At 43.1% G+C, this 18,674-nt stretch overlaps 2 protein-coding genes across 3 annotated transcripts in view; one reads left to right on the top strand and one right to left on the bottom strand.

Annotated features, from left to right (window-relative positions):
* Positions 1 to 678: 678 nt before the first annotated feature.
* On the bottom strand, positions 679 to 3,002 carry yipf5 (Yip1 domain family, member 5). 2 transcript variants are annotated; one of them, XM_085936551.1, is made up of 7 exons: positions 2,911 to 3,002; positions 2,358 to 2,436; positions 2,114 to 2,286; positions 1,902 to 2,047; positions 1,561 to 1,742; positions 1,307 to 1,487; positions 679 to 1,146 (listed from the first exon to the last, which is right to left on the bottom strand). In XM_085936551.1, exons 2-6 carry the CDS (start codon positions 2,429 to 2,431, stop codon positions 1,325 to 1,327), a joined length of 738 nt encoding a protein of 245 aa, XP_085792677.1. In that variant the 5' UTR covers positions 2,432 to 2,436; positions 2,911 to 3,002; the 3' UTR covers positions 679 to 1,146; positions 1,307 to 1,324. The 2 variants fall into 2 exon arrangements, with proteins under 2 accessions (XP_085792677.1, XP_085792678.1); XM_085936552.1 differs by having other exon boundaries at positions 2,358 to 2,438; positions 2,914 to 2,994.
* Positions 3,003 to 8,235: 5,233 nt separating this feature from the next.
* kctd16b (potassium channel tetramerization domain containing 16b) overlaps positions 8,236 to 18,674 on the top strand; it is a 28,719-nt gene continuing 18,280 nt past the window's right edge. The window contains exon 1 of the mRNA XM_085936550.1: positions 8,236 to 9,058. Coding sequence (XP_085792676.1) covers positions 8,236 to 9,058 — 823 coding nt within the window. The remainder of the gene's footprint in view (positions 9,059 to 18,674) is intronic.

Raw genomic sequence — 18,674 nt, forward strand, 5'->3', positions numbered from 1 at the left:
CAATTTAAAGCACATAAAGAGAAACTGTGCATCCTAATCGACAACAGTCGAGATATTGTTTTGTTCGAAAAGAATCCCCTGGCCCCACAACCCTTTTGAAAACTGTCTACTTACTTAAAAACGTGTCAGTACTCCACATGGCAGTTCTTATGCAGGACTCACAAGTCTGGCTGGAGACTGCTAGATGTTGGTGGGATTACCTTCATCTTGCAGAGAAATGATATTGTTTTCAAATAGACTTGCTTGGAGGGAATTACCTTTATTATGACGCTTAAGGGGCCAGTACAGTATTTGCATTCAGGGAGCTTGGTGCTATTTGATGCACGGTCAATACCTTATGTAACATTGCTTAGATACAGACTGAGCACTTGTCATAGATAAGGCTGCCTGCCCCTGGCGACATGCATTACTATGTCAATGGGAAAGAGGTGGGGGAGATGGGAGGAGACGTACCCAAGCAAAAGGACGTTTTTTATAATAGAATGTCTCCCCCATGTGGTGTGTTGAGTGTACTGATACTCCTGTATCTTCGAATTAGGGTCATCCCTAATTTTTAAAATGTACATCTAAATCGCATTGAAGCTATGTCAATCATTCAGTGTTGTATACTGACATCACATGCAAGAGTCCACCAGTGAAAACGATTTCCCAGTTACCACACATACTAAACCAGCCATATCACTTTTATCTTTTATTGACATACCACATGATTGACACACGGCACGTTAAAGCATACAAAACTGTGCGTTCTAAAATAAACAGCGATGAACCAAATGATGCAGATAGATCTTCGAGTGGGCATATCCGTGGATACCAACTGAGTTAACTATTTTGTGGATTTTATCTTATGTTGAAAGGCATTCCAAAAAAAAAAAAAAAGAATCCAAAGAGAATCTCTTCCACCTTGTGAGAAGTACCAGAAGAAGAAGATGATAATGTCCTGCTTGTAGGTGAAGTGTCCATGGGTGTGCATGACAACATCAACAACATGGGGACATGTGGCGCCCTCTGCTGGCTTTAATTTTAGCCTACAATTCAGCTGATTTCAGTCTGGTTTAAATCGAGGAACGTCCCAATGGATTCTCACCCTTCTGCAGTGTTCTCATAGCTTCATCTCAACGAGCAGTAGGAGTAGAGAGAGAGAGCCTGCAGATCATTCCATTGGAATGTGGTGACAGTTAATGGGTGGTAAATGGTAATAAAAAACAACAACCTTGGTTCCATTGTAAACTCCTGTGACCGTAATTGGTGCAATTAGTTGATAATAACACGTAATCACAGACAACGGAGAGCTGCAGTTTCTAACCTGGATGAAACGTTCTCTTTAGAAGACGGAGATGAGTGCAAAGACGCCGTAGAGCAGCGCGCATGGGTACGCGACCAGCAGCTGCTGCCCATCCATGGCCAAGGCAGAGATGAAGATCTTTGACGCAGACAGACTGCACCAGCCGATGATGGCTGCTGTGAGGATGATACCCAGCAGGCCCCTGAAGACAAAGACCAAAGTCAGACAAGGGAGAAAATCTCTCCTGATTGAAACATATCAGCAAGCACGCTCACTGTAATGAGAAGAGGATGCCGAAGCTGGAGAGAACGATCATGGGAAGGAGGCAGTATCCCAGGACGCTGGCCACGCAGCCGAACGACACGCCCGTCATGCTCATGAGGTTGAGCAGGCAGTACATGCCCAGGCAGCCAATGGCGCTGATGCCGTACACATAGCCAAACTGGATCTTACCGGCCTGCGAATGGAAGGAAACGATTCAAAATACATCTTAAAAAAGACACGAGGATCAGCATTTATTGTAAACAAAAAGCAAATAAAACCAAAACCTACAATAAAAAAAACGGTGAAATATCCATTTTCATTGGGACATAGAACAGTTCATTTTCAACTTTACCAAGAGAAGCGTTGCACCAAATGCCAAGCAGAAGACCATGGGGCCAGCCAGGTCTGTCTCGTTCATAATACTGCCGTCGGCTACCTTCAGAGGGTGGAGGACCGTCAGAGTCTTTTGCCAGATGTGGTCAAAGTTGATACCTAACTCTACAAGAGAAACAACAAACAAATCAGGTAAAAATGCTCCCACAGAGCTTCCAAGTTTGTAGCTACCTTCCAGTAGTGGGGGCTCATCATCAAAACCACTGCTGTACATGGATTGTGATGAGGATGGAGTGTAGGTTTGCGTGGGCTGGAAGATTTGTCCCGTGTACGGCTGTTGGGGCTGCATCATTCCTGGGGCGGGGTAGCCCATTTGTTGGGAGTAGTCATATTGACTATATTGCCTATGAAACAAACAATAACAACAAAAACTCACTTTGGCGTATTGTATTGATTTTCATTGTTGTGGCCGTACCCAGCTTGGTTCTGGTCATCTACACTATAGCTGGACTGGTAGAAGTCCGTGTTGAAGTTGTCAAACCCAGACATCTCTCAACTGTCAAAAGAAAACATTTTCAGCACAAAAAGTCAATTGCGTATTCTGTTCAGATTACAGCTTTTCCAAAAAATGCATGAAACTCCAAGCGAGGTTTCACATCATTTGAGAACATAGGGGGGGAAAAAAGCATCATCAACTGCTGTATTTATATAAATATGACTCTCATTGACAGTACGTGCATCTATTAGCCAGGAAAGCTAACTGTAAAACTAGTATTTCGCATACTATCTTTTATGCAGCAGTCATTGCCTCTCAATTGTTGCCCGTTGCAACCAAAACAATCAAATTGACAAGTTGGCGTTGTGGTACTCGATAATGCTAATTTAGCTAGCAGTTGCTGGTCTTCGTGCGAGCTGTAACAGTTGAACGAGCATGCTCTTTCGGTTCATAACAATGACATTGATTTAGAATTGTAATCTAAACAATTGGTGCAAACGTGAGTACTTGTAGAGTGCAGCAATAAACGCCTAACCTCGGAGTTTGACAATACGCCGGAGGAAGTGCCAGCTCAATAGCCGCTACTACGTGTCAGGAGGAAAGGGACATCTTCCGGGATAGAACGTCACAAACCGGAACTAGTATGGTAGAATTATTTTAATTACTGTAGCGACATATAGAGGTAACATTTAGTATTGCAATTTTTTATGTGGAAATGTGAATGACAGGCATTGGTATTTCTAGACGTCCCATAGGATCTTCTGGGAAGAGGAACATGAGATTGTTGATTCACTGAATGATTTACAGAAGCCAAAAAAATAAAGAAATCCTCTTTGATCAGATGCACTTTAAACGGTGGCAGGTATGCTGACTCCCATTTAACATGAGTTTAAATGTTATTGATTCATTCAAAGAGTTAAGTGATGTTAATGGGGATAGAATTGAGTCAAATATTATATTAATATTTCAATTTGCAAATATTGGCAACGATGGCAGTAGTGCCATATGCAAAATTACGAGCCCTTCATTTTGTCCTCAGTGCCATATGCAAAATTATGAGCCCTTCATTTTTTTTTCTCACTTTTAATCATCCCTCCACTTGAGAAGCATGCCTTACATCTTCTTAATACACTTAATGAAAACAAAATTGAAAAGAACTGCAGAGGGTAATAGAATTTAGGGCAGCACGATGAGCCCATAATTGCATTCTTTTGTGGCGTCGCTGCTGTAATCCCGCTGCCACTGCCTGACTCCATGAATGGATTTAAATATTGAATTTCTTTTATTACAGCAAGTCCTCATTTCCAACCATACCCTGTATGTCTCTTCAATTAAGATTTCTTTCTCCACCCACCCCGGCCGGATCAAGTAGGGACGAATGAAACTGTCTTATGTTAAATGCAGATAATGTTTTTGCTGTTTGTGTGTAAACTACAAGCACGTTCATGAGAGAAAGCGCAGAGATGTGGGAGCCAGCAGGCATGTCTGCTCATATTTCTTGAGAACATTTACACTCGACTAATTACATTCTCCGTCACCCTTTCATTGCGCTGCTACACGGCTCATAAATTAGGAGGCATCATCTGGTACCGGCTGGGTTCCGCTCACTGGGTAACCAAGCTGAACCAGCACTAAAAATAATCAGCCACCCACCCACCCACTCAAGATCTTACAAAGCTTCTTAATACATGTCAGCATGCAAACACAATTCGACTATGGATGCAATAAAAATATGTGCAAAAAATGGGCACTTCCGACCTGCATTCATTTTGTCTCAGTGATTTAATGCTGCTCATTTGTTATTGAAAGGAAAGTCGATGATGGTTCCATATGCAAGCATCTCGGTAATTGGCGGGGATAGCCTTTCTATAGTGTCGGATCAACATCTTTAAATTACAATCCTGCTGATCAATTAGGATTGATTTTTGCCTCAGCAGCCATTTCATGACCTATTAGCTTGCATAAGGAACAGCTAATATGCAATATTTACTGTACCACAGTCATGCTTTGCAAAAGTATTACAGTGGCCACTACATTAGGTACACACAATCTAGGTAATTACATCCCATTCAAGAGGCATCCATCAAAATTCTTCATCATCACCATCTTGTCAAATTGGGATTGCTTATTCCATTATGTACTTAATATTGTTAGCGGGTGATGTGTCGCTTTGACTCCTGATTGTCTCCACGTCTTGTTTATTCCCAGCTTACAGTGGCTTTCCTGGAATGAATCACGACAAGTCCGTTGAGAAAAGCTTTGACCTCGTTACCTTCCTTTCTCAAGGCAGCAGTGAATAGAAGCGGCGGTCGCATACTCCCCTTCCCCCCCCCCCCACGCTCGAGTGTCTGGAGGCATGAAAATGTTGGATTATTTAACTTTATCGTCAAAAGCACAAAAGAATCCATCCTTGCCGGAAGAGCTTTTATAAAGTCACATGGAGCTGCATTATGTTTTATTTGACATGAGCTGGAAAAAAAAAAGTTATTTATTAGACAAACAAAGACATTCAAACAACCTTGGAGTCTGCAAGTAAAGCTGCCGAAAGCTCTTAGTGATAAGTACCATTTGTATTTCCGATATTGTATTTCATACACACACGACGTTTCAATACAGAGCAGAGCGACTAGTTAGCTTTCCACAGCGTTCCCGCGTGGCCTTTCCCCTCGGGTACAATGGAGAATGGCTGCTTAGCAACATCCCATCTGCACATCTTGCCAAATCAACATGGTCAACATCCCTTTAGGCTTTTTCCACTTCTCTGGCAGGCTGCTATTGCCAGATGTAACACGGACCGGGGGGAGGCAAGTTATTAAATTCTTAATATTCCTATTAGATCATATATTACATATATCTTAGATTCTAGCCCATTGCCAGCACATTGGTGACCCCATGGCACTAAAATGTGACAGCGGTCACAGAGAAAAGCCATTAGGTCTTTGAATGTGACTGGAAATCTTTTCCTCTTCTATATAACACAAGTATGCAAACGCGAAGTCATAAAATGGGCTTGAAATGCAGCTCACATAGCTCTGACATCATAATGTGCTTTTACAAAAGCGGCGCGATTAAATCCACTGCCTATATACACCGAGCATTTTATTGGGGCTTGTATACTATTTCGTGTGGAGTCATTTGAAATGCACAAGACATAAAAGTAATGTCACATTTCCATTTTTTGATTCTTCATCAAATGAACACTTGAGAGTTGTTCCTCCTCACTGTGAATCTGTTAAATTCTGCGCCATCGCCGTCACCTCCTCCATCCCGATCTTTTCCACGACACCCACTACTTCATCCTGGCCAACTGAGGCCCACATGCTGCAAATTGAATCAGGCGCCAGCTACCGACCGACCGACCGACCGACTGAGTGACGAGAGCGCAAATGGACTCGTTCCAAAGATGTGACAGGATATGAGAAAGAATAGCAGTCATTATCATCACTTATCAACCATGTTAGAGTGGCACGGGAAAAAAAAAAAAAAGATTGAAGGAGTGTGAGCAATTGATTTTTGACGACTTTAGCAACACAGCTCTCGGCATGATAGAGGACTTTTGCACAACAACAAAAATGTTGATAGCTTTTTGACAGTGTCAATCAAAAGCCAACATTTTTACGAAGCAAGTCAGAGTGGATTGAGTTCATCATTGAGTGCGACTGTCTTGAGAGATGAAGCTGGAGGAAGCGTGCTCTTCATTTCAATCATCGGCGACAAAGAGGAAAAAAGACGAATGGTTTTATTTTAATAATGGCGCAGCTGCTTGATATGTCAGGCAAGTCGACACCCATTCGTCCCGAAACGCGCAAAGTAGCTTTCTGCCGGGGGACTACAATAATAAATGATCTGATTTGCATCTTGCTCCCAAAAATGGGCTGAATAATACATGCGGCGCTTCGTGGAGTAAATATTTCACAATGTGTATTTGTCATGACAGTGATGTGAAATAATTGCGTTGTTGGATACATGCGTGAGATTTCCTGCAATTAGATTTCCATACATTTGTATGACAGATCCAATTAAATGTAACCCAAAACATAACCTGTGAAGTTCGTAAAGTTGTGTTGTAAAGATTTCCATTATTCACAAAAATTGAAGGGTCAACTAGTTTGAGTTGTATAAGCTGCATCTGCAGTGACGATGACATTTTATTTATTGATTTATTTAAAGCCTGACTATTAAGAAAGATCACAGTAGAGGTCCCATAATCTCCTGAAAACTGTTTTGAAATCCAAACAAACATCTTGAAATACTAGATTGTGTGACTTCACTGAGCCTTTTGCAAAGTTTTCAAAAACCACTCTCAGTGTAGTTGTACACCACTTCAAGCATATTGCTAAACATATTGCTAAATAATTTGCAGTCATGCACTCTAAAGCAGATGGAGTTTAAAGGAGGGCGAGGCGAGGCGAGCTGGCAGGAATGGTGTCGACCTGAACAGGTTGGTGGCGTGCTCTTTAAATAGCAGCGAGCGCAGCGCAGCGTAGCGTAGCGCTGAGGCTCCATGTATTTATGATGAAGCTACTGACGTGGCCTACTTCTGGGTGACTGCTCAGGTCCCGGGCAGCTAAAGCACCTCCTCATCTGCCTCTTCTTGTCTATTATTCATTTTTGCTCCATTTAATAGCCCATTCCCACAAAAGTCAAATTTAACTGATTGCATAGATAATTAAAAAAAACTGTTTGTGCTTTGAAAAGTCTTTCTATTAAGTGACTGTTGTACAACATTGGCCATATTATTTTGTATTTATTTTTATAAACTTTTAAAATATTTTCTCGAGATGGTGAATTTAGATTTTGTAAGCTAAAAACACATGGGAAAACTTTTGAAAAATAACCATCTCATCTTTTTATCTGTGGGTAGTAAATCACTTTCTTAATGAACTACAGACCCCCCAATATTGTAAATATTTAAAGATGCTTTCCACTGGGCATTATTCTCATCTTTGGATCTGATTTGACTCTGCAGTAGTACCTAATGGCTTGATCTGCCATGTGCAATTGACTTCAACGATCATTTAATTGCGTGTACTGACAAACAGCTGCAATTAAAAATTAAGCTTAATGCATCTTAACAGCTTTGAGCACCACACAAGGGGGGTGGGTGGGGTGGGGGGCGAACAAAATGCTTTCATTTACGCACAGAAGGAGGCGCTGCTGCTCACTTTACAAAAGTAGAAACTCCTCAGCGCATTTCCCCCCCATGCATGATAATATTGTGCTGCTGCTTTTTGGAGCCTTTTTAAATCATGATCTGATTATTATGGGGAAAAGAAAAGAAAACTATTTTTTTCCCACAGTGTGTTATCCTACAATGAGAGTGACACACACACAAGCAAGACAGCAACCTGCTCCGTGCGAGGGGGGGGGGGGGGGGGCGGTGGGAGTGGCGATGGTGGAGCCGTGTCAGTACCATGGACAGCTCCCGATAGATGCATGCTGGTTTGCGCTCCTCTCCTAAACGGAACAGACTACTATTTTCGTGCATATTCCCCCTAAAAGGAGGCGGTACAGTGGTGTCATTAAGATATCGATTACTTTTGCCTCTTTTTTACCCCCCTCTCATCCAACGAGCGTGAGGAACCATTTGGATTCCTGTTTGGACCTTAAGTTTTTTGTGAGGAGTTTTCCTGTCCTACGCTGCTGGACCGGTGTGCATTTTTTTGAATGCAACAGAATTTTTTTTGATGTTCTGTTTGGGATGGCACCCAGAGTACTGTTTAATATGCTCTGTGCAAGAAGTCTTTGATTTCAATGGCACTATGGATCGATAGGATTTCCATGGAACTTCTGCCACTCATTATCTTCATATTATAACGTATATAATATCAAGTGAGCAGCATTTTTGGGGGTCACAATGGCGTTGAGCGGAAACTGCAGGACTAACCCCAAAGAGCAGTCGTCGGTCCAGAACAGCCTACCCGACGTCCTGGAGCTCAACGTGGGCGGCCAGGTGTACTACACGCGCTATTGCACGCTGGTGAGTAGCCCGAGTTCTCTCCTCGCCAAGTTGTTCTCCAAAAAGGACGTCTCCAACGATATAGCCCGGGACCCCAAAGGTCGCTACTTCATCGACCGCGACGGCTTTCTCTTCCGCTACGTGTTGGACTTCCTGCGGGACAAGCAGGTGGTCCTCCCGGACCACTTCCCGGAGAAAGGTCGTCTCCGGAAAGAAGCGGAGTACTTCCAGCTACCCGACTTGGTGAAGCTTCTCAGCCCGGAGGAGGTGAAGCAAAGCCCGGATGACTTGTTCCACAGTGATTACGAGGATGGCTCCCAGGGGAGCGAGCCGCGCCACTGCCCGCCGCCATCGCTCGTCCCCGCGGATAGAAAGAGCGGCTTTGTCACGGTGGGCTACCGGGGCTCGTGCACTGTGGCCCGCGACGCACAGAGCGACGCAAAGTTCCGCCGGGTGCCCCGCATCCTCATCTGCGGCCGAGTGGCCCTGGCGAAAGAGGTCTTCGGTGAAACCCTGAACGAGAGTCGGGACCCCAACCGGACCCCGGATCGCTACACGTCCCGTTTCTATCTGAAGTTCAGGCACCTGGAGAGGGCCTTTGACATGCTGTCTGAGTGCGGCTTCCACATGGTGGCGTGCAACTCGTCCGTCACGGCCTCGTTCGTCAGCCAGCACACGGAGGACAAGTTCTGGTCCAGCTACACAGAATACGTCTTCTATCGTAAGTCAATGACATGAGACACCGGTGGGTTCTGTGCGTTTCTTATTTGGGTTGGGCCTGGTTCCAAGTTTTTTTCTGTCGTGGTTGTTTGAAGTCGAAAGAGGTTCTGGGTCTGTTGGACCTGACATTGTCACACAAGTTTGGTGCTCTGAGGTTGGATCTGATTCTATATATTCTGTTGTCTGTCGAGACCTGGCCCGCAAGTTTAGTCTTTTTGGTTTGGACAAGGTTGAATACTTTTCAAATTTGCATTGCTTCTTTGGGCTCCTTTTGGCTTTCCAGCAACTCTTTCCGGCTCCAGCTCTTCGATTGGCAGCCTTCCACTTTTTGGCAGAGGACTAAGACAACTGACCGTGAAGAGAGCGCCGCAACCTTAACTGGCCCGTAAGACTTAATGGCGCGACACAATAATCCACATCCACTAACCTTCCTGAGGGATAATTCATGACGCGTTTTAAAAGCCACTATCATGAATAAGTCCGGGGAGTGATGCATTTGTACTTTACATTCTGTCTGTTAGTCAATGAAGGGGATTTATTGATCTGGGGGTCAATGTTCGACATGAGTATGACACAAATTACATTCAAATGAGTGTAGATGAAACCCACGCGATATCAAAATATGGATTATCAGCCCCAGACAGGAGTTTCACAAGTCTGAAGGACACATTCCCAAAAGCAAGCCAGCCTTTTACGGAGAATCTGTTGGCAACAAGCATTGTGGCTCCAACCCTGACAACACTTGGCAGTTTTCTGCAGCAGCTATGCAGATTTCCAATTCCTATTCCGTCCTTGTTCTGCAAGTCATGCACGACAAGGGGATGTTTCGTGCTACTTTTAGCAAAAGTAATGAAGAGGTGTTCCTTTTTCATATTCATGGAGAAAACAGTTTTGCAGATCAAAAAGGGAGGACATTATTTTGATGCCCGCTTCTCCAGATGGCTGGCAAGTCAAATCGGTACAGGCCGAGACACACACATGCTTAAAGAGCTCATTTATGTTCAGACATCAAAAAAGCTGGATTTGAAATCTTTTCTGTCCTCTAGCTTTTTGCAGAGCTGTCAAACTCATTTTTGTCACGGGCCGCATGGTAATCAATTTGTACTTTTAATACTGACACATGAAGTCAATGCACAATTTGTCTTTGCGGATCACATCAAATGATGTGGCGGGTCGTATCTGGCCCCCAGGCCTAAGGTTTGACACCTATAAGTCTTGTTCCCGTGACTTCTAGTTTTCTTTCTGTCAGTCACAAAATCCACTTCACCACTTCCCAAGTTGCATTTCAGTATGCAGCGAGATAGCGCTGGCTGCTTTTAGATGCTTCACCGCTCTCTTTAGCAAGCAGCCTGCTTCGTATTCATGTTTTGCTCACCACGCTTGTACGACTTCATTTATCTTTTTTTTTTTTTTCCACCTTCATTTCAACATCAGTCACATATGAGATAGTTTGTCTTACGATTGGTTGCTGATGGAAAAGAGAGGCTTGCCGTGGTCAGAGTCATCAAGTAAGACAAAATTCATTGTCTTCTTACCTCATCAAATGTTTGCCCAAACTGTAATGTCGAAAAACTAAAGACAAGAGAGGATGTGATTCTTTTAACAGCAAGAGCAAGAAACCTTCGCTGAGAAATGGTGAGCTTGCCTTATAGTCAATAGAATTGATTGCAGCCATTTTACGCTGACAATTGACGACCCAATAAAAAGAGGAACATCCCGTTTCTAAATAGACTAAATAGATTTTGTTAAATCAGAAATTTGCATTTTAACACTTGGATTATTTGGATCTGCTGAGAAATGCTGACGCTACGACTTTTGAACACAAAGTGTAAGAATTTGAAGTAGATCAGGGGAGGCGAGACACTCACAGATTATCCTTCATCAATTCCAGTTTGATACCTTCCAGCTTTATTCAGGACCTCCATTATCTTTGTCAATCACCTTTTGTTAGCTACCTTCTTCCGCTACTGCTCAAAATGCCGCTCAACCCCTAGAGGGCAGACAGGCGTATTCATCAATGTGCTGCACGGCCGCTTTGACTTCTAATTTATCATCTCGGCTGACAGTCGGTTCAGCCGTGCTCACCGCGGGGCCCGACTGTGCTGAACCAGTGGATACCAACAACAAAACATTGCTTCAGCAGCCCGAAACATTTTTTTGACTTGATATGTGAAATTCCGCCTTTATTCCAACTACTTTTCAACAATGCAATGGAAATAAGTTGGCTGGACTATAACCGTCAATGGCACCGAATCACAATCAATCGCAATATAGTGGGGGAACACTTATCAATTAATTGTTCATTTTGGCATGGGTCGATCAAGGAAATTCGCGATCTTTTCATGTCGGTAAGCGACTAAATCCAGATTTGTGTGATCTCTCGCTGGCCCGAGTGGCTGACGACATTAACGACGGCGGTCCCACGCTGCAGGCCTGTAGCAAGTGATTAGCCGAGGAGCAGACAGGCCGTGACAGCTCTGAGGAGAGTCTTGATAGGTACAGCTGCTACCCTGGCCTCATCTCAGCGGGGGAGTTTAACGCTCCGCACCGCAACTCTGCATTATTCAGGCTACGAGGCAGAGCGGGGGGATACATCGCTCTTCTCGCTAATGCTACTGATGCTCTGGCTACAGGTTCTGCGCTGCTGCTATAAAACGAGCAACCAATTATCCTTGCAGGAACCTCGAATACTTGTGTCATTAATCTGAGTTTTATTCTTACTAGTATAACACTGGGATACTTTATAGGGCATGGAACTATATTTGGTGACCTTTGTGGGGGTACAAAACAGATCTTTGGAAGCTGGAGCTGTGCAGTTTCTTTTATTCAATGCACCAAACTGTCTCTTTCATGTTAGCGTTTGTGCAATTATCTTAAATTACATACTGCGTAATTTTAGCTGGCATTCTTCTCATTGATTTTCAGCATTGATTTCCACATGCAAGGTCAGGGTTATGTGAGGAAATTCAGCTCAGGCCTAAGATGATGGAAGAAAAAAATGCTATATGTCGGACATATGGAGAGAAGATTGTTTTTGTCTCGGCGCCTCTTGACCTTCTCTCCTGGAAGCTTAGTGTAGCTAGGTAGTCTTATTATCCCCCCACCCTGGAGGATAGGTGCAGCCACAGAGATCTGGAGGGAGGAAGAGTCAATAACAAGCTCCCCCTCCCCTTAAGTCCTGGGTGACATACTCTTGCGTGCATCAACCTGTTTTCTCCTAATCTATTGACTCTTGACTCTCCGGGGTGGTCGGAAGGCTCCCCCTGTCAGGGTCCAAAGTGAGGCTGTTACGAGCAGGTGGAGCGCTAAGCTAATGACTGCGGCTTGTGGAGAATACTGCTAGATGCTCCATGCTGAGGTTATGGCGCAAACATTCTCAAATGCAATTTGTCTTGGGAATTTGTCTATTTTTTTTTTTCTCATTTGGCTGTCACATTTCTATCAATGGTCTTTCCAGGGCCATATCAAATTTCTGATAATTAATCAATTTTTTAATGATATATAATGAGCATGTATGGGTTCAATTTTGTTCTTGTGAGGTTTTATATGTTTTCTGAATTGCATGGCGGTTTGGCTCAAGTGCTCTCATGGGCCATCGCTGTACAAATGAGCAAGTAGGAAGACACATGTGGTACCAGAACATAACCATCAAAATCTCTCCTCGGCTTGCTAAGTATCAAGGCGTCCTATAGAATCCTCTCCCATGGGAGTTTTTAGGGTTGCTCCAAACTTTTAATCAGGCAAACTTTTGCCTGATGAAACAGCTGGTCAGTCTTCAGTCCATTAGTACTCCAACTTAAAGATGATCCCCTCACGGTTTAATCACGTCTCAAATCACTCCTATTTCCTCATTGGAATCTCACATTGTCACTCACGCAGCAGTATCCCACAGCTTGAAGCGGCATATGGCCGTGTGTTCATTCCACAGCGGCTTCGCGGTGCATGAGCATATCAGCGGCGTTTCATTTGTCGGCGTCTTTATGTCCCTTAACAAACCGAGGGGCACTAATGTGGCAACTCCAGAGGAAATTAACTCCAAGGGAAATTATCTCCAAAGGAAATGGCTGGAACCAGTCATCTCGATGGCGCATGGAAATATATAATGACTTTTTTCTTATTAGAAGCGCCAGCAATGGCTTTTAATGTATTTGTTTTTCATCATGGACATCCTTTATAGGATACTTATCGACGTGCTTTCAGAAAGTCAAACTTTCAATCGCAGAGGAAGTCTTTTTATACTTTTCTGACTTTTTGGAAGGTCACGACGAGTCGAGAGCCAGTAGAATGGATGTTTATGTGGCTTTGAGATTCCTGTGTGGAACATTTTTGCATCGAGGTATTTTTGTGGGTTGACCCTTGCACACGATTTTAGAGTTTCAAGAACTGTCCAGAACTGTAAGGAAGAAAAAGCTAACCACCACTTTATATCTTCAAATATAATTTTTCAATCTCTAAACATTCAAAGAGTTTCAGTACGTTGGTTGTGAAACAGACACAATGATGGAATGGCATCATTTTACTCTGCCTGTAAAAGCTGCCATTATGCCGCCTTTATTTCTTCTCTACATTAACGTCACTCACACAAAAAGGAAGTTAGCATAAGGCTAACTCGTACATTCTGCTGATGAAAAAGCAAAAAGGATGGCAGCGATAGATACGGAAAAGCACACGGAGCTACAACTGAAAGCTGAAAATCAGTCCATCTTTATTTGTTTAACTGTGAATCTGACTTGAGCAGCCTTTTAACGATCGAAGTGGATTTAAGGGGATGAATGAATCAGAGCGAGTTTGCTGTCCACCTCGTTGGATCCTCTCCCAGCAGTACGCTGTGGACTGGTTGCCAGCAAATCAGATGACACATTTTGACAAACAAACAAACGCACTGAAATTCACATCTCTTTATTGCCTTCTATTGCAGCCTTAGCAATTTGAAAATTGGATTCTACTACATTGCAAATTCAATTTCATTGGGCTTGGGATTGGTTTTGGAATATAGTTAAGATCTTTCAGTCTATAATATATATATATATATATATATATATATATATATATATATATATATATATATATATATATATATATATATATATATATGTTTTGATTTCAAGCACGGAGACAAAGGCCGCAGATTTTTATGGAGCAAGATATGACTACAAAGCATAAAAACGAGTATCTCTCGAAGACTTTTGAAAGGAGATGGCATCCTCGTGTCACGTTTGATTATATCTATTTGAAGAGTTTTGCAGCTGGACGACTGTCTTCTTTCAACTCGAGACGATGATTTGTTGCCCCCACGACAACTCACCGCTATTGTCCCGTCTCGGCGACTGTTTGTTATTGGCCGCGGAATGAATTATTGAGTGGAGCTCGCCAAGGACCGTGCGGACGGCTAAGCTGACTGGCGGAGGCTGTTGCTGCTTGTTTGCAAACGTAATGGCTTGCTTACATGCATACCTGCTTGCTGTATCAAACAAATGGAGGATGATTGAAGCGTTACTTGCAACCCTACCGATGGGAATCGCGTGGTCTAATTGGGAGCCAATGACGTCATCACGTTCAGATAAGATCCGACATTTGCTTATTGCCTCCGAGACACAACAAGGTTAACCCTGCCTATTTTTGCATGCGTGTGCTTGCTTGTTGTGTGCCGGGCGGTAAATGGAGCACGGCGATTATCAACATCCATCAAGCGAGGAAGCCATTTAGCCAATTAAAATGCATCCAGGCTGGCATTCGGACGCAGCGGTCCCCGTTAATTACCAAGGTTTTCTCTTTGGCGCATTATGGTGAGATCACTGTAATAATGCAGTTGTCTCATTATATCATGACCTTGAAGAGCATCGGCCATTCATTTTCATTAGAGCCCAGTGTTGTGCATAGGAAGGACACATGCCTCGGCCATGACACACTTAATATAATAATAACAATAATAACAACAGCAGTCACCGTTCTCTCTTCCGCACTTCCATACCGGACAAAACATTTTGCCAATATAAGCGCTATATTGTAAGATTAGAACGCTCAGATCTGATTGAACCAGTCAGAGACGTATCGATTTCGTGATGTTTTTATTGTTGTGATAGCGCACAGGTGTCAGAGTAAAGGTCAGATCCTGCCCTCCGCGTCATTTTATGTTGTTCATGAAGGCTTGCGAGCGTTTTTTAAAACTAACATGTACTAACAAACCTGGTGCTAAGTGTTGCCAACTTATTGTGTATTTATTGACTTTTCTGACTCCTTTTGGCAATTATTTTTCCCAAAAGTGACAAGCTTCATTCCATCGGTGCATTCTGAGTTCGAATGAAATACACAAATTGTTTGAACCAAATGATCTTTTTTTTCCAATTAATAATCAGATTAATATTGCCATGGATTCAAACATTCACCATCATAATATAATGAGGAACCTGCTCATACCATTGGAACGTGGAGAATTATCATTAATGGCAATCCAATGATGTTAATGTCTCTTCAGCACACACCAGCCTGGCTGGCTGGCATATACGTATTCATTAAGTATGCGCCACACTTCACGTAACACATTAAAATGGCACGCTGTGATCTCGGAGAGAGTTAACATTTAAAAGATGAGCTAGGAAGACGATGTGGAGCAACAAAGGATGAGTGCACACACTGAGAGAGGGACAAATTTGGCTCTGTGACACCGTGATAATGCGAGTGGGAGTTTTTCCCCGAAAATGTTATTTCTTGCTTTGCTTTGTAGGTCTCACCTTCCTGTTCCGTATTTTTCAATCCCCCCAAATCGTCTTTCATGTTTCTTACGGAGCCTTTGAAGCTCGGAGGTGTTCTTCTGAGAGCTCTCATAAAGAATAAATGGATCACTGGTTGCAGCGCCGATTCTGAACATCTCATTTGTCGGGATGTGGGGGAGCTTCTGTCAGACAAATATAGTTGTTGATTTATGACCACTTTATGATGAGGCCAATCAGTTGTAAATCAGAACGTCGCAGTCACTCCCATCTCCACACACGTGAAGTGGAATACATCATAAACATTCCGACATCCTTCAAATGCTCTCGTAGGGAGGAATATCATAAATCATTGAGGCACAATATGGTATGAATTTTGTGTTTGGAAACATCCCCGTACATCACTGGCCTCGGAAGAGATGCACCATCGAAAGCCAAGGCCAACACACAGGATATATAATATTTATATGCATTTCTTTTTGGGTATCAAAGTATGCGTGAATGCATAAAATAAATAAATATCAAATGTATTCAAAAGCAAATTTTATAATGGTTAAATACCATTTTTTTTCTTATTGTCATGAGTGCGCATAAGTGGTGCGCTGGTGCACATGCGGACTGCAAATATAAATATTGCGTTTTTGCAGACTAAGAATAGTAGTAGTGTGGTTGTCAAGGAAGATTTGCTTATGTTGAGTTTCTCTGGCTCATCCTTTGAATACCTTTGGACCATCCTTGGGTCAAATTTCATGTGGAGGAAATCATAGGAGGAAGTCAAACTGTTCCACACAAAGGTCGGCAATGATTTCCGGTGTTGCTTTCTATCCTCCTGCTCTTACTCCTGGTTGTCAGATACCCTTCCGTCTCGTCTCGTCTCGTATGAACTCTCATCCACGGTGCTCTCCACTACCTTTGTCTCCCTTTCAAAAACAGCGAGAGTGGACCGTGCTATTTCCACCGCTCCAGGCCTCTGTCTATTTCTGGCTATCTTTTCACTATCTGCCCATTTGCCTTTTTTCCCCCCTCCCGCGGCAAGAGCTGTGCTGAGCTTCTACCTTCTCTTATTATTTTCTTTCAATATTCTGTCTTTTTTTTGCAACCTCTCCTTTCCTGGTGACTGACTGAGTACAATGTCTTTTTCTTACTAGTGTATATTATTTGCTCTATTTCCATTTTCCACAGGTCTCGGAAGTACCGCTTCTCTATTAAACATACATAAAATAAATATGCAGCCAAACCCAGTGAGCCGTCCGTCCGTCCGTCCGTCCGTCCGTCCGTCCGTCCGTCCGTCCATCCATCCATCCATCCATCCATCCATCCATCCCACTGCTTATCTCTATTGTACCCAGCTGCGATAAAGGAACGTACAATTTATCTGTTTTTGCAATGTGCTGATCTTTTCCATCTTTATCTCCACCTGATGGCGTCTCTTGTTCTTCATTGTCTGCAAGTTGCAGTGTTGGCCCCTGAAGCCAAATTCCTCAGCAAAATCATCAAGTCCTTTCTGAGTAGCTATTGTTCCCGAAGACACCAATCAGACCGCATTGTTGAGTCCATAATAACCAGGCCCTTCAACATGACCTCTGAACTTGCCACGGTCGTGTCGCCTTTGACACGACAGAAGCAGTGCATGCCGGAAGAATTGTCTCTCTCGCACACACATAGATAATTCCCATTGGGTAAAATGCGGCAGAAGCAAATTATACATTCGGACACCCTTCTTCACTCCCGAGGCCTCGGAACCTTCCCGGGGCGGTTCATGGAACATTTTCCAAGATGGAATTTGTAAGCCCTTCTGGATGCACCTGGGCGACCCCTGGGGTTTTAAATGAGTTGAATGTGCCCAGAATATTTTAAGGGCGAACATCCAACTGGCATCATGTGATCCATCCTTCAATGTGTGATGGAGCTGTCCTCCACCCAGCAGTGACTTTTTCTTCAGTCTCCAAAACATCAGCGACCTTGACTCCTCATTTGCCTGTTAAATAGGAAGTTTGCTTTTTTGCTTTTTTTTTTTTCCCTAGCAGCAAACTAGCTGATAAAAGTGCTGGCTCAGCAAAAAGCAAAGATGCAGCACACGGGCCATAAAGTGGACAATCACCTCGACCTGACTGAGCTCTACTCCGAGGTCCATTAAGCACCGAGAGTGTACAAGCTCGCCGGATGCTTTTCACCTTTCACGGTGCAAAATGGGCTTCAGGTGTTTATCATCCTGTCACTGTAACATTTCCACAAGTTCTACTTACCAATGTGCATGTATAGTTTTAAACCTTTGACAAGAAACTTATTATTGTGAAATTGTCAGTGCTCAACTACTAGATATATAATTGTAAATACAAGACTTTTGTTCTCGTGATATTCATTCAAATATTGAGAACATGTGGCACATCCTCAAAATAAAAACATTAGTCAACCGTCCAATTGTCGATATTAATCGTATAAACTGTAACTTTATCATTAACTTTGTCACACAACAATAAATGACTTACCAATGATTGATTTTCTTTTTTTTTTTTATCTTGTGGCATCATAGGACATAGAGAGAGCACAACGAGCTGGAAAAGACAAGACCAGCTTTGATAGCCGCAGGAGCCGACTGCTCCCAGATGGAATTCTTCATTGAATTCAATTTGTGTGTGTGTGCGCGCGCGCGTCGGCAAACCACCATATATAAGCGCGCCGTATAAAAGACATACGCTGATGTATGGGCTTCATCTCAAACACCAAGACCCAAATTCAAATGCAGACAGAGATAAGCACAAGTGTCACATGGCTGTTGGAAAGACTTATGTTTTTTAATTATATCTTGTTGTTCTTGGTTGAGGAGAATTCCCTCTAAGGAGCAGTGAGGCTGTTATCCCGTCATTTATCCAGGAAATTAATTCTAATGTGGCTCATGTTTGGAGT

This window comes from Syngnathus leptorhynchus, chromosome 17 (assembly GCF_054491065.1).
Source record: "Syngnathus leptorhynchus isolate UIUO chromosome 17, UIUO_Slep, whole genome shotgun sequence".
NCBI lineage: Eukaryota > Metazoa > Chordata > Actinopteri > Syngnathiformes > Syngnathidae > Syngnathus > Syngnathus leptorhynchus.

What these genes read in the sequence shown, in the direction of transcription:
- yipf5 (XM_085936551.1), bottom strand. Translation starts at nt 2,431, where the DNA reads ATGTCTGGGTTTGACAACTTCAACACGGACTTCTACCAGTCCAGCTAT. An exon ending in GATGACCAGAACCAAGCTGG is followed by an intron (nt 2,287 to 2,357) that starts GTACGGCCACAA and finishes TTTGTTTCATAG; the next exon opens with GCAATATAGTCAATATGACT. An exon ending in TTGGTGCAACGCTTCTCTTG is followed by an intron (nt 1,743 to 1,901) that starts GTAAAGTTGAAA and finishes TTCCATTCGCAG; the next exon opens with GCCGGTAAGATCCAGTTTGG.